The sequence below is a fragment of the Zonotrichia albicollis genome, chromosome 10 (assembly GCF_047830755.1).
Source record: "Zonotrichia albicollis isolate bZonAlb1 chromosome 10, bZonAlb1.hap1, whole genome shotgun sequence".
NCBI classification, from domain to species: Eukaryota; Metazoa; Chordata; class Aves; order Passeriformes; family Passerellidae; genus Zonotrichia; species Zonotrichia albicollis.
This window is the reverse complement of record NC_133828.1, coordinates 16,474,738-16,490,713: the sequence shown is the minus strand read 5'-3', so window position 1 is coordinate 16,490,713 and position 15,976 is coordinate 16,474,738. Positions and strand designations below refer to the sequence as shown.

At 39.1% G+C, this 15,976-nt stretch overlaps 1 protein-coding gene across 1 annotated transcript; it reads left to right on the top strand.

The window, feature by feature from the left end:
- The first annotated feature begins 395 nt into the window (after window positions 1–395).
- On the top strand, window positions 396–6,561 carry MSTN (myostatin). The gene is made up of 3 exons (XM_005486957.3): window positions 396–898; window positions 2,721–3,094; window positions 5,160–6,561. The coding sequence occupies exons 1-3, from the start codon at window positions 526–528 to the stop codon at window positions 5,538–5,540; spliced, it is 1,128 nt and encodes a 375-aa protein (XP_005487014.1). The 5' UTR covers window positions 396–525; the 3' UTR covers window positions 5,541–6,561.
- Window positions 6,562–15,976: the final 9,415 nt, after the last annotated feature.

The following is a 15,976-nucleotide window of genomic DNA, read 5'->3' as shown; positions in this document are numbered from 1 at the left end:
TGCTAAAAGTAACCTCAGGATTTTCTTGTAAATAGAACAAACTTTCAACTTAGAAAGATTGGTAGAAGCCTAAAGCAAGTTTAGAGCAAGGTTACTCTTGATTCATAGTACAAGTACACAGTTAGTATAATATTTAAGAATGACAGTGCTGTCTTTCAGTACTGCTGCCCACAATACTTGGAAATATATCCTTTCAGAATGTGAAGGCATATCCTCTGCGAAGTATCCAGATAAATCAGTTCACCCTTGGCTGTAACTAAACGCTGTCTAGTGACTTGTGATCGACAGGGCTTTACCCTCTGACAGCCAGATTCATTGTTGGGACAGCAACCAATCGTCGGGTTTGACGACATGAGCCTAATCAAAGTTGGAGTATAAAAAGCCCCCTTGGAATATATAAGGTACACCAGTGTGGCAAGCTGTCTCTCAGATTGCATTTGCTTTCACGGATCTGTTTAGTACTGAAAGGGAAAGGGGGAGGGGGAAAAAAAAGGAAGACAAAAGTGCTGCACTGAATGTGAGATCATGCAAAAGCTAGTGCTCTATGCTTCTATTTACCTGTTCATGCTGATTGCTGTTGATCCGGTGGCTCTTGATGACAGTAGTCAGCCCACAGAGAACGCTGAAAAGGACGGACTGTGCAATGCTTGTACGTGGAGACAGAATACAAAATCTTCCAGAATAGAAGCCATAAAAATTCAAATCCTCAGCAAACTGCGTCTGGAACAAGCTCCTAACATTAGCAGGGATGTTATTAAGCAACTTTTACCCAAGGCTCCTCCACTGCAGGAACTGATTGATCAGTACGATGTGCAGAGAGATGACAGTAGCGATGGCTCTTTGGAAGATGATGACTATCATGCCACCACCGAAACGATTATCACAATGCCTACAGAGTGTAAGTAACCCTGCTTCTTTCGCCTCCCACTGCCCCTCTGAGAGAGTTGTCTCCCTGCTGTAGAGCCACACAACTCCTCCTCAGGCTCTCCCAACAGGCTGCTGGCTGAAGTCTGCTGGAGGGAGGGAGGAGAGCGTTATTTCTAAAGAATTTAAGCCAGGTTCAGATGACTGTGTGGCGATCCTTTGTTTTACCGTTCGGTTTTCAGCTCCTTATAATGTGTGTGCCCTGTAGCACTTAGGATTTGCCCATTGCCGTAGAAAGCAAAGGGAGATCTGCAGTTCAGTCAACTTCGTTATCTGCAGCACTCGGGGCATTTCCTCTCACAAATATAAAGTACAAGTGCAGATAACGAGAGAACTAAATTTTTGTGAGCGAAGTTTCAGTGGCCAGTATTTTTAGAAGGGAGAGAAATCAACAGAAATGCAGCTTAGAGCACTACACCTACCTAACTGCAACAAGCTACAGCAAGTGCAAGCAGAGAGTTAAATTCTTGCCTCTTTGCTGATCCCATAAACTAGCACCACCCACCTCGGAGTTAAAACTATATATTTAAAGCAAATATGTGTGTAACAGATTAAATGCAAAAGTGTCCGTGCTACAGCAATCAGCTCATGTAATTGTGCCAAGGAAGAATGAAGGCATTTACTGAATGAGCAGATTCTGAGTTATCTTCTGAGTGCTAAACATCTGCTATGCCTCCTATCAAGTATCTTTTGCACAGCTAATACTGTAGTATCTTATGTTCTTCATCAGATAAAGTTATTCGGCTATGGCAGCTGTTTTTTTAAATAACACTTATGAATATGTCGTCAAAAAGGAAAAATATGACAGGACATATAAGGCATGTTAGCAGTTACAGATATCATTATGATATGCAGACTAGAATAATATCTGCTGCTCTCACCAGCTAAAAATGAACCCACAGATTAAAAAAAAAATAAAAATCTGTGAAATGTTTTAACTTAATAATTACTAAGAGGGGCACTTAATACCATTCTTTTACTACAGCCTTATAACAAAGATGAGGTCTGCCTGCATTTTCATTCCAGACTTTTATGTTCAAGGGTTTATAACTATTTTTAATCAAACTGCTACACGTTTACAGTGACTGAAGAAAAGTCATTGTATTTCACTGCTCTGAGTTCATTTACTACTTATAAAAAGCCCTTGAGCTATTTTAAATGCACTAAAGAGACAGGTATCTTAAGTGATGAGATTTATGAACGTTAAAGTCCTGTACCATTTAGGATTAGTACTACCCATTTTATCCTGGCATGGAAAGATCTTGCCATGACTAGGTATGACAGCTGCATCGTAGGCTACAGGAAGGAGGAACGCAGCACAGCACGTGACTTTCCTCTAATAATATTCAAATGAAAACAAAATGATCCTTATATTAATCCCCTCAATTATTTTCTTCCCACTGAGAAAAGAAATGCAAGTGTTTGTGCAGTTTGCCCAGGGCTGTATGGTCTGCAGCAGGCTGAGGCTTTGGAGTAAATTAGAAATAGCTGGATCACCACAAACGTGTTGAGTCAGCTTATGCAAAGTTGCTATTCTGCATGCTTTATGAAGGTCCTCAGGAGGTGACCAGCAGAAGTGAATTGGTAGTAGGTAATAGAGTATTTTTGTTGACATCCACTGAAGTTGCTGTAGACTGTAAACCATAGAAAATGAATTAACTTAAATACACTTTGTTACTGGTACTCTTTATAAGATATTGTAATAGTTTTATACAGCCTGAAAAAAATAGTCAGGTTTATATACGCATTTTTTCTTGTTCCCTGTTCAGTAATCTGTTCTTTCCATTCATTTATAGCTGATTTTCTTGTACAAATGGAGGGAAAACCAAAATGTTGCTTCTTTAAGTTTAGCTCTAAAATACAATATAACAAAGTAGTAAAGGCACAATTGTGGATATACTTGAGGCAAGTCCAAAAACCTACAACGGTGTTTGTGCAGATCCTGAGACTTATTAAGCCCATGAAAGATGGCACAAGATATACTGGAATTCGATCTTTGAAACTTGACATGAACCCAGGCACCGGTATTTGGCAGAGTATTGATGTGAAGACAGTGTTGCAAAATTGGCTCAAACAGCCTGAATCCAATTTAGGCATCGAAATAAAAGCTTTTGATGAGAACGGACGGAATCTTGCTGTAACTTTCCCAGGACCGGGGGAAGATGGATTGGTAAGTCTATTTAGAAAAATCCCATTTAATTGAAAAGCATTTAAGCTCTGTTTTAAAGATAAAATGGATGCATTGTTTAGGGAATGGAAGATAAAAGTTCTGTGTATCCAATTCTTTCATTCTTTGCTCTCTGATCATGCAAAAAAATCAATAGCTTTCCTCTGCCTCCGTTTCCTTATCTAAAAAATTGAGAGAAATTGCAGTATTTCAGAGACATTGCAAAGCATTAACTAGAAAAGGTTTTGGCAATTACTGATAGATGATGCTATCAAAGTAACATTGTTTCCAATTTTGAGAGCAAATACTGCTTGATGAGCAGCTATTTCACATAAAGAAAAGTCTTTAGAGTCTTCCACTGGTTAGGAAAGTGCCTCCAATATTGCTGAGAGGCAAGGCAGTTCCTACACACTCTCTATGCATATATTTTCTATTAACAAAAAATACTATCTCTTTATGAAGGTGAGAACAGATCTTCTTCATAATATTAAGTTCTTCACCTTTCAGTATTTGGTAGAGTGTATCATTCTACCAATTAGAAGCATCTGAATAGAGAAATTCTGCTTGATACAATTATTGAGTCATGATGATAAGAAAGTGCACAAAGTAACTGGTTTGTTTTTATAAGAAGACATGAACAAATTAAATCTGAAATGTACCTACAAGTACACCTGAAATAAATCTGAAGTGAAACTACAGCATTTCCATTGCTATTTGTTTCTGTAATCACTACTCATTTACAACCTATACAAATTTCTATACTTAACACAACCAAGTGATACCTTCTTTTGCATAAAGTATGAAGAATATTATTCTACTTTTACTTCTATGTAGTAGATGCATCTGTTGATCATAGAAACAGAAAAATTTAGGTTGGAGAAGACCATGGTGTCCAACTATATTTATGCAACATTTAACTTCACAGCAGTATAATATAATAAGTGTTTAAAAGAAAAACTCTGAGATATCTTAATTGTACATCCAACATAAATGTGGATCTCCTGTATTTGAAACAGGCCAGCTGGATATCATGATCAGGAATGTCCTCACCACCTCCATCCATACAGATGATGATACATACAGATAACCCATGGCTATCATCATTTATAAATAAACATTTCAGTGGCAGAGCAGGGCTAGAGGCACAGCTGATAATGGGATAGGAAATGTCTCTTTCCCCAGCTCCTCTCCAGCAGCTCCCAGTACAGGTGTGCTCCTCTCACCAAACACCTCCCCATATAATTTACCTTTGGAAAGGGCCCTTCCAGCAGCTCCACAGCTTGCAGGGAAACAGCTTGAGAGGGAAACCTGTGTAACAAAGTTAGCTGTTATTCCTGAGGAATGATCTCCATGGGCTGGCCCCATCAGTGCCAAACCAACTCAAGGGGTAGAAATCATTGTGTGGAAGGCAGCAGCTTTGGGAACTGAAGTCGCAATTGTGGGGGTTGCAATTTCCTTCTAGTCCCACTTGGTGACTGTGGAAACACACCTTCCGTAGGAGGCATGTGGCTCAGGGATCTGCCAAAAGTACATTCCTGGCTACAGGACTCTTCCAGGAGTAAAAATATTTAGCTGCCCCTCCAAATTCATTCAGTCATAGAGTCATTCAAGTATGGCAGCAATAGAGGAGCAACTTTTGTCCTCCTTGGTCTGGACAAAAACCTTCCTTGATATCCAGAAAGCCTGAATTAAATATGATTTTCAGGAAGGGAATATCAGAAGGACTCACAAAAGCTCTTATTATGGAGTTTAAAACAAAGTAAAAAAATCCACATCAAAAGTAAAAATCCAGCATCCTCCAAATTTTTGAAATGTTGTTACAGCAGTCAAAGAACGTTAGCACTGAGACAGTGGTGATTTCAGGGACAAATACTCAGGCATTAAAGCTCTGCATAGAGAAACAGCAGGGAAATGCAGAGAACTATAACAGAATTGCAGGTCAAATTTTGTTTGCAAACATTTCAGAATATCAATTTGATACATCTACATCTGAAATATTGTTTGCATGTTTTTAGTGAACTTGGGCTTACCTCAGAAACGATTCCAATTGCTTCTCCTCTTCTCACAGAACCCATTTTTAGAGGTCAGAGTTACAGACACACCAAAACGGTCCCGCAGAGATTTCGGTCTCGACTGCGATGAGCACTCGACAGAATCCCGGTGTTGCCGCTACCCGCTGACGGTGGATTTCGAGGCTTTCGGCTGGGATTGGATTATCGCTCCTAAACGATACAAAGCCAACTACTGCTCCGGAGAATGTGAATTTGTGTTTTTACAAAAGTACCCCCACACCCACCTGGTGCACCAAGCCAACCCCAGGGGCTCGGCAGGCCCTTGCTGCACGCCCACCAAGATGTCCCCCATCAACATGCTGTACTTCAACGGCAAAGAGCAAATCATCTACGGCAAGATACCAGCCATGGTTGTGGATCGCTGCGGGTGCTCCTGAGATCCTCGCCAGATCCACTGCTTCACGCATTGTGGAAGCTACCAAAAGAAAAAGTAAAAAAAAAATTAAAAAAAAAAAAAAAAAAAAAAAAGGAAAAAAGGAAAAACCAGAAAAAGTTACAGCCCCTCACCAGTCTCTCAAACTGTGAGGTACACAAGGCATTGCCGACCTCCTGCGTGCTACCAGCAGCAGTTACAGAACGTGAACTAAAGGACAATGTACCTGATGGCTGCTTGTGAGCCAGTAAAAGAGAAAAGCTACAATCAAAATCACCGGATTTAATCCACAAAGTTCTTGCATTATGAGGGAATCAATATTCAGTCATTTGGATGCAAATTTATATGCAGGTTTCAGTACACATTGGTAATCAAAAGCAAGCTCCTTCTCACCTGAGGACAGAAGGAGCAGGCTTTTAGGTTCCTTTCTTCACAGCTTCACTTAATATCATATTTACAGGAACATATATACCGGTAACATATATACCACTACACAATACCACCAGAATCATCCTTAAACACTTGAATATATAGTGCAGACTTGTGAAATGTATCAGATGAAATTCCACATAAATGGACAAACCCTGAAATTAGGGATGGCATAGTGTATTTAGCGTGTTTCCATTCCTTTTTCTCATTAGTATGTTAGTAATCAATGGCAATGGTGCTACGTAAGCAGGCTGAGTAAATAGCAAGATAGTTATATAAGTGAAGGAATTTAGGCTTAATAATGAATTTGCCCTATCCTCAGGTACACTATTCAACATTCTCAAGAAACAGATATTTTTTAAATGAAAAGGAATAGTTTTCTAGACATAGAAAAACAGAAGGCAGCAGAGAAATCCAACATGCAAACTGCAATCCCACATTTTAACCTGCCTTTGCAACATTACCGTTTGCACTATGGTAAACCAATGCAAATAGTTGGTTGCTACAGATATTGTTTAAAAACCACTTTGATATAACTGACTTGTGTAATATGTATGCATCAATATTTTGTAAATAAATGTTTATTTTTTAATCACTGTTGGTATATGTTCATCACAAGAAAGAATGGCTTTAACCTGTACTTTAGTTTAATAAACAAACCCCAATATTATCTTCATAATAAATTTTCTGGATTTTAACACAAATAATATGTAGGAACAATGCAACAAAGTAAACCATATGTTGAGAATTATTCTACATTTTATATGTTTTTTACATTGGTATGAGCCATCTAGGATAAATGATGGCTGTTGACATGTTTATAAGGTTCTTTGGGTTACTGTTTTTATGGTCATTTTGATCCACAACTGAATTTCCATAATTGGAATGTTATGTTCATAAATAATAATGATATCACAAAAGATTGCTATTAAATGCATTTTATTATATTTAAAAGTTTGCAGCAAAGTATTTTCTGTATTTGAGTAAACATAGTACATGGATTTACACACAAATTCTGTACATTTTCCTTATAGTAAAAAATTGTCAATTGAAATTAAAAATATCTATTTACTATAAAGTCCATTTTATTTCACATGTGAAATAGAACTGATAAACCAGGTGCTTGTTAAGACAACACAATCACTGTTAAAACATCTTCATGTTAGTATGATGCACGTTTTTGTTATATTTCAGAAATCAGTTTTGAATTTTCCTTTGTGTAAAACCACCCTAAAATTGCAAAAATGCTTGATTTTCTTCCCTTCCTCTTTTATATATTTTCTGCCTCGGTGGTAAATATTTTGTATTGATTCTTTTTTTACTTTTTTAAAAAATTTGTATGTAAGGACATTAAAACTTAAAGTTTGAGTGATGAGGTTTGAAATTTAAAAGCAAACAGATTTTCTGCAATTTCTTTTGAATGATTAGGAGTTCTGCTAAAGCTGTATCCAGGCATCAAGCAGATGTTCAGCTTCTCCCGCTACAGTTCACCAGAGCAGGTCCCTGGGGCCCTTAAATACACTTTCAATTTAGTTTCCCACAAAACACCATCAGACTAAATAAAAAATCTGAAAGCTTTTGGAATACAGACTCTCAGTGAAGCCAAAAGAATTAGAAGTACGACACAATTCCCCTCCTAAACAAAGTAACAGAATTAAGGGAGAAATCCTCTGTTTGTTAAAGTAAATGGCAAAACCTCCACTGGCTTTAACAGAGACCAACCTTTTGCACTCTGACTTTTAACTCGTGACATTCAGGCACCAAGCAGTGCCATCCTGCTCATGTGAACTATCAATAGCATCTCCTTGCATGAGGCTCTTAAACCATTCAGAGACTTCCAATTAACTTCCATATACCCTGTAGCTAAACATTCACTGCTTTAATTGGGCCAGTTCGTATAGCAACAGCTGCAAAGATGCAGCACCATGGATTCTGCAGATAGGGAACAAAATATATTCCCAGTCTGCACCAAAGTCCAGTTACACCACCTGCAGAATTGTTTATACTCATGATAGGTAAAGCTAATGTCAATTCATTTATCTCCACACAAGCTGCCTGGTAATAACTGTACCCTGCACAAAGGCAGTACAGAAGTGATGGAATTTTTTATTCCTGGAATTAATGAAAGCAAAATTAAAGCAAGAAAATAAGTAGCATGAATTCCAAATAGCATCTACTCCAACCAGCATCCCATCTTGACACTCAGACAAATTTAATTCCTTGTAAATTTTATGCAGTATGCATCTTTTATATTTTGCCAAGCTTGAAACGATCATAGAGCAGTTATGGCTCCCGTGATTTAATATTGACCTTACAGATAAGTGGCTCCTCATGGAATATGCTTTGATCTTTATTTTAGCTGCTGAATAGTTCATTATCAATGTATTTACTGACAATCAATTTAAGATCTCAATGATTCCTTCTGTTCTTATTGTTACATCCTTTTACTTGCAAGGTTCAGGTCTGAGAAACTTCAGCAGCTTTTTTGAATACTTTGTACAGCTCTCAAACCTCACTGTTAAGCTGTATATTCAGAATAATGAAAACATCCAGTGAGGGATGATGTGTGAGGAACAGCATCATTTCCTTGCCTGGCATCCCAAGAATCCCAACAGGAATGAACCAGGTAGAGTCCAGCTTTCCAAGGCAGTGTCCAAGTGCCCCAGGATGCACGTGCACACCTGAAACAGGACAGTTCCTCATCTCTGTACTGCTCCAGTTCTTCCTCTTGGCTCTACTGCCCAGCCTTTTCCCTCCCAACACGAGCCAGTCCCTTTCCAGCGCCGTTCGACCCCTACCTCCTACCCAGCTTCAGTTACAGCGTAACTCGAGTAGCAATTCCCGTCCCATTTCACACAGCATCTCCCATCCCATCCCTCCCCAGACTCTTGCCCTGCAGCCCCTTTTGCAGGGGGAACAGCCCCCTGCAGTACTGCCCTCCCGTCCCTTAAGCAGATCCAGTGCATCCTGCTCCTGCTGGAAGCTGTGGTTAGGGGAGAAACCTTCCAATGTGCTCAACAGAGCCTGTGGGGAATTTAACAGCTGAACACAGAAGTCATTACCACTAAGCATAAATGCACTGAAATTTTTCACAGATGGACTGTTTAGCTAAATATGAGCAGATTTCAAAGGAAGAACTAAAGGCCAAATCCATTCATAGCTTTAGGTAGCTTTTCCTCAATTCTGTGGAGTTTAAGTTTGGGGTTTGTGGTTGTTCATTGGGCATTTGGGGGTTTTTGAAGGTTTTTATGTGTGGTTTCTTTTTTAATCAGACCTTGGATGTGAATGACCTATTTTGGCTAAACATCTCAAAAAATAAATCTGCTTGAGATTAGGTTTGGACAGCTCAGTCCAGGCAGATAAATTCTGTTAAAGCTGCAGTATAACAAAGCAGGTTACTATAATCTGAAGCACTGATGGACAAACTTCAAAACCAAAATATCCTACCTGAACGTATAAAGTTAGTACCTTTCAATAAAAATAAGTTAGGAAACAGTCCATTATGGGAGGCACAAGCTAGGAACTTTACAAACAATGCTGTGCCTATGTAACTCAGCAAAATTGTCAGGAAGAACCTTAGGGATGTGTTTTAACTGACTCAGGTTAGCTCTGTGCTTCCACTTGAGCTTGCTCACAACAATATTAACTGCAGCAAGTAGGTATCCATACATTGGTTTAATACCAGCAATGAAACCAGTAACGCAACTGCATCTGCTTTTCTGTCAAGTCTTCCCCTGCAACAAGTAAGACTACAAACTCTGGCTTGAAATGCAAGTGTAACATGTTTGAATCCGTAAAAATAAAATGTTAAACTCTGGAAACACTAAAGCTCCAATTTTCCCATTTAGTTTATAAAAGCCCTGACAAAATTCAAAGGAAAAAGGGCTACAGGCCAATTTCTGAATTTGAACAGGCAAGAAGTACAGCTCTGCTCACTCTTGGCCACTTCTAAATAATCTCAAAAAAAAAAAAAAGTGATAGTGCTAACATCCGCTGTAGCAATCTTGCAAAACAAAAAAGAAAATGGAGAAGTGCAAATATACAGCTCATTTACCAGTGAATGACTCCAATTAAATACTAGGTATATTGATAAATTGAACAGAATTCTTCTCTTTGGTGGCTAGACAGCGAATTTGAGGGATGAAGAACTACTACAGTGACTATAAAACAAAAAACCTGCCTGTTTTTATTGCTCCAGAATATAGATGAGAACAAGTAATGAAGCCCTCTGTAGATGAGGTGCCAAGATCAGCAACAAGCCTTGCAGCATTTTGGGTGTAAGTCTGGCTCATTCTCACCAGCCTTAGCCACTAAGGCTCTCTGAGGCTACAGGAAAAACTGTTCCTTTCTTTACAAGTGGACATAACTCTCACAATGTACATGCTTTCAAACACAGTGCTTTCAGAAAATACAAAATAGTTTAGTGTCCATGAGTTAGCCTGTGATCTTGAATTTGTGCTCTTAACTTAGAGACTCTGTGCTCTAAACCTTATTATGAATCAAAAGTAGTCAGTGGTCCTAAAAGCTGTTGCAATTTCTCCCCACAGAAATGCCTTTCACCTACAAGTCAATAACCAAGTAAGATTTCAAACCTGTAGCTTTTCCACTATATTTATCATACTACCTCTGTCCTAGAGAATCCCTCAAGAGCTGAGAGCATTCACCTTGAATGCATCCCACTTGTGGAAAGGCAGAGGAACAAGCCCTGGCTCAGCACTTCCTTTCCCGTCACTCCTGATGAAGCCTGTATGGCCTTGGGTGAGATCTTGTCAGCAACTAGTTAGGAAAGAATAAAAAGGCTTGGTTTGGGCATTATGTTCCATGTTTCACCAGTAAAATTACCAGAAGCACTTAAAGGTTATGATGGTAAGGGAGGAATACCTGGGAAAGCATTATGGATTGTAAACAGCTTCCATTAAGTTTGATAAAAAGCAGTTTGGGAGACAGCTGCAACACAGACAGGACAATATACCGAAATCATGTAAGGTGGAACAGTCACTGTAAAGCAGCCTGTGCTAACAGTGGTCTGCTATGCATTTCAAGGAGCTGAGTACAATAAAAAAAGTGAAATTTAAAGCAGTTAAATAATTTAAGGGATGTAACCAAGGCAGCAAGAAAGATTTTATCTTCCCAAATCCAGGATGATATTGAAGGCATTTGCTAAACTTTTACTCCTCTATCTTAAGAATGCTTAACATGAAAAGGTCTGCTCTTTGCCAAAATTAAAAGACGTTTCACAGCAAATCTAACTTAAGTATAATCTGTTGCATCATAATTTGAATATGTAGCTATCTAAAATATAGTTACTCATAACTTGGCTAATAGCTTGCAGTTAAGGCTCATGATTCATGCACTCTTTCTGCAGAAATCGTTATTAGTTTTTCACCTAGGAGAGGAGCAACTCCTCTCCCAGCCAAGCCATAGTATCAGGGACTTTGAGCATTATTTCAGGGCACTTTGTGGCATCCAATTAGGCATTCTTAAGCAGCATGAGGAGCAAAGATTTTCTTTACTCTTGAGCATCTGTGCATTTGAAGAGGAGGTTTATTCTGATTCCAAACAGCAACCATGTCTCCTACTAACGTTTTCCCCATCATTTTTCCCCGTTGTTATCCCTCAAAGCCGGCAGTGCTGCCACCGGAGCAGCAGAGCGAACACCTGGCTGTCACGCATTATGGCATCAGGTTGCAGCGCCAGGTGGTCGGAGGAGCGGGAGGCACGTCAAACACATGCCTTCAGGCTGAGCTCAGCTGCCTACTGTATGCTGCTGTCATGTGGGAAAGCTCAGCCTAGGTGCTGCTCCAGGGCAAAATGCCCATGGCTGTGCTGCTGTAGGTGACACCTACCACAATGAGCTCTCTGCTCACTGTACTGCTCACCCGCCGTGGGGTGGGACCACAAAACTCACAGGATTCCACTCATGATCACTGTCAGCCCAGAGGTACCAAAGAACATGGGTTATTCTGATAAACAGCAGCACAACTTCATCATAATTGAGTCTTTTCCTTCGAGAAAGGACTTATTCTAAGAGCACCCTAAAACTGGGCTTTTCCCCAAGGCAGAAGTGTTCCTCTCATCATATCATGACATGCAGTTGCAGCATCAGAATTTCATACTGACCTGCAGTCAGACCTCAGAGACCTGAGTCCTCACAACACCATGTATCAACAGTCACCAACACACTTGATAAATCAAACTAATAATATTTATTGAACCTGGTTTTTGCTACCATCCCATTTACAATTACACCATTTGCATAAGATAGAAAAGGCAGCTACTCAAAATATTCTTTTTTAAGGCCACTGTGTTATCTCTGAAATACTCTCAGCATACTTGCCTTACTTGTTTTTTTTTAATAGCTTGTGACTTATTTATTATTTTGTACTGCTGCACAATTTCTTTGTACTGCTGTATTTTCAGTTCTCCAATACCTTACCAAACCTGGGAATACTACTAAATCATCCTCACAGAGCTCTCATCTGTTTTCTAAGAGCACCTCTTATTCCCAAACAGCTATCTCAACTTTTCGACCAACACAGATCTAGACACAAGCTCTAGTTATCACAAAATTATAAGCCCAAAGCTGACTATCCCCTTTGGGACTAATTTATTGATTTATATTTTAAAATTACAGTCTTAGGAGTATTTTAAAAACTAGGAAAGGTATTTTTTCAAAAAAAGTACTTTTCCATCCTAATAATTATTTTAGCAGGGTATTGCTCTGGAAATGGATCCTACACCAAGTGGGGCCTTTTACCACAACTTTCTTTCATCACAGTGATATCCCTAATGTCTCACTTTTATCAGTTTACTTTTGTGAAGACTACTGACCTTAACAAAATGCTTCAGAAATCTGTAGCTGTCATTGACTGCCCACTTCTTTACACCCACTGCACTTGTACAAGACCTCATCTGAACAGAGCTGTAGTAATTGCTACTACCACATAAACACGAATGACAATCCTCATGGATAAAACAAATCACGTCTATAGGAGGCACAGTGCAATCCTCAGCACCCATTGTTTGGGCTGCACATGGCTAAACTTCAGGTCTTCATTTGAAAAACAACTGAAAATTGGTTCCACAAATTTCTCTTGACTGTGATTAAGCAGGAGCTTAGTTACAACAAAATGCAATTACTCAGTTTTGGCCACGCAGCCCTCACGAGGCTTTTCCAGATCCGCTCCCACGGACCCTAATTCTGGTTTGGAAGCCAATTGTTCCTTGGCAGCGTTGCCATGGATCTCACTCAGAGATTTAGCAACACATTCTCCACCAGCTTACAGCAAACACCAACGTCTGCAGCTCACCCACAGCTTGCTTATACCACAATTTGGAAGTTATCCATATTAGAGCCTGCCCATGGTTCCCTTCCACGGGGAGGGTGGAATGCTGTGCCACATGAGACTGAGTTCTTGTAGCTGTACCTGACACTGCAATTTCACAACAAGAAGTTCCAAAACACAAAGTCATACACAGAGATAAACAGGCAGGAGGAATTGGGATTTTCTAGGCATTTAGAGAGCCACTGGGATCAAATTGATGTCTCCACCAAGGGAGGCATCATGGGTATCTGTCATGGAACATCTAACCAGGAAATCAGGAAGCCTCCTTTAAAGAATGAGATGAAACTTCACAATTCCAGGTTAATATGGAGACTTGAATCACCCCCAGCACCCGCAGGAAAGGCAATGCAGCAGGGCACCAGCAATCCCAGAGATTTCTGGAGGATGGTTTGAACAAAAGACTTTTCACTGGCACTGCTACTCACGCCTCAGTAAGAACATGGTGACCCAGGGTACCTCTTCTGTGACTGACACAGCAGGGGCAAAGCAAATGAGGGAGGCAGAATAACAGAGGAAAAGCTTTAGCAAAAATAAGATTCTGTGGCATCAACATGGACATCAGAATCAGGCACCTTGAATTGCCAATATTTTTGGTTATTGCCGCCATGATGACAGAAAAGTATTTACCGGATCTGAAAAGCTCCTGTTCCACTGGTTCTCTGACTGCACTGAAGCATCCCACTTTAAACTTGTATTCCATAGAGAAATATATTTCTATTTGCTTTCCTCTTTGTTTAGGGATTTTGAAGTATGGGGAAGCTTTCTAAATTCTGTATTTCTTTCTTCTGGATGACAGCATTCTCAAGCTATAGAAGAACTCTCCTGATAAAGTACTATCACCTAATGTGGATAAATAATTAGATACTTCTTGGGGTGATGGGAGAATGGCACAGTCTCATTCAGCAGGGTGGGGGAGGAATATCATTTTCATGCTTTGCAATTAATTTTCAAATCTTCTCTCACCATTCTTCAGTGGCAGAGATCATGAGACTCCCAACAAGCACCCCAACTCTGTGAGCTGTGTGGACTTCAGACAAAAATACTTATGTAATTTTTTTGTAAAAATAATTACATTCTTTAAGGATTTTTTAAAAAATATTGAACCTTTTGTAATAATGCTTGACCAGCATGAATAGCTGGAAGAATTATTGGCATTAATACTAAAACAAGTCACAAAAAATTTCTTTTTTTCCCCTCTGTCCAGATGGTCATATTTAACCAAACAGGGAAATAATGAATAAAAACCCTTGGACCTCAATAAGAAAATCCTGGACTGGAATCTGAATTTCATGACCATTATTTTACAAGTGAGACAAAAGTCTTAAATACCAGGTTTCAGTTGTGCTAAAATACTCAAGCAATCTTTATTCTATATATGTGGAAAGAATGTAAGAGAATATTGCCATTAAAGGTTTGCTTTAACTACCGAGATTATTACGAATAGATGTATTTTATCCCAGGAATTTTGGGGAATACCAGGAAACCCACATAAGCAAATGGATGGAAACACACCAACTTTGATTTGGACTGCTATTCAGAAACCAGGAGCCTAGATTTCTCATTGGATTTTTTCATTGTATGTCTTAGCCCCTTTTCCTTTGCCTATACCTGTTAACAACAAAGAAGTTCTGCTCTCACTGTTAGGAAGACAGTGGAATTTGGCTGCTCAGAGGCAAATTCTTAGTTGGACATTTGGAATGCTTTTTTATATCTCACATATTTGTGTTTAAAGGACAACTGACCGTGAATAAACCTTTAGGTGAGAAAGTGGCTTTAACACACAGCTCTGACTTCAGCATTATTCCATAGTTTCATTACTACTTGAGAGTTCAACAGAGCAGGCTATAATTTATAGTAAATTACACTTAAGACTACAAAATTCTGACAGTTTTACTCCTGTGTTGTTCAATGCACAAAGTGACCCTATCATGAGGCTGTTGACCTGGCACCCTTGGGAAGTACAGCAGATTTTTCTCAGCTAATGCATGGCCTCACTCAGCAGGACAGGGCAGGCTTGCTCTAAAAAAGGGCAGCACAACAACCCCATGTTCCTGTTACCAGAACTAATGCTACACAAATGAAGAAATGAGAAAGACACAGCAATTGAAATAAATATTGGAAGAAAATTCTAACATGTATTTGTCCCCTTGAACTAAGATTTGCATCAAAACTGTCTATCATATAGCAGAATGATTACTCCTTAATTAAAACCATCATTAGCTGTGTATTGAAAAAATCTATTTTTCATATCATTGTGAGCATGAGCTCTGACTGCCACAGACTGGGACACATATGCACTCTTACAAAGGGATACCCTGTTGCCTCCCTGTGCCACTGCTCAAAAACCCCAGACTGTTGCTAGATGCTAAAAGCAAACTTCATGGCTTGTAGTAATCATAGCAGAATCACATGAAATAGCATACAAAGAAACAGAAACAAAAAAAACCACAGATGATTTCACAATATTAATTCCTTTATCAGTAGTTAATCTAATAATTTCCCCATTGAAAACAAAAAATATTAGATATACAAATTTTGATTCATGTATATAATATTTTTAAATGACTCAACCAGAAAGCCCATCCTCCCTAAATGTGTATTGTAAATACAAATACACACCACCAATCAGAAGACGGAACTAACAAAAATAACCTTAATGAAAAAT

What these genes read in the sequence shown, in the direction of transcription:
- MSTN (XM_005486957.3), top strand. Translation starts at nt 526, where the DNA reads ATGCAAAAGCTAGTGCTCTATGCTTCTATTTACCTGTTCATGCTGATT. An exon ending in TATCACAATGCCTACAGAGT is followed by an intron (nt 899 to 2,720) that starts GTAAGTAACCCT and finishes ATTCATTTATAG; the next exon opens with CTGATTTTCTTGTACAAATG. An exon ending in GACCGGGGGAAGATGGATTG is followed by an intron (nt 3,095 to 5,159) that starts GTAAGTCTATTT and finishes CTCTTCTCACAG; the next exon opens with AACCCATTTTTAGAGGTCAG.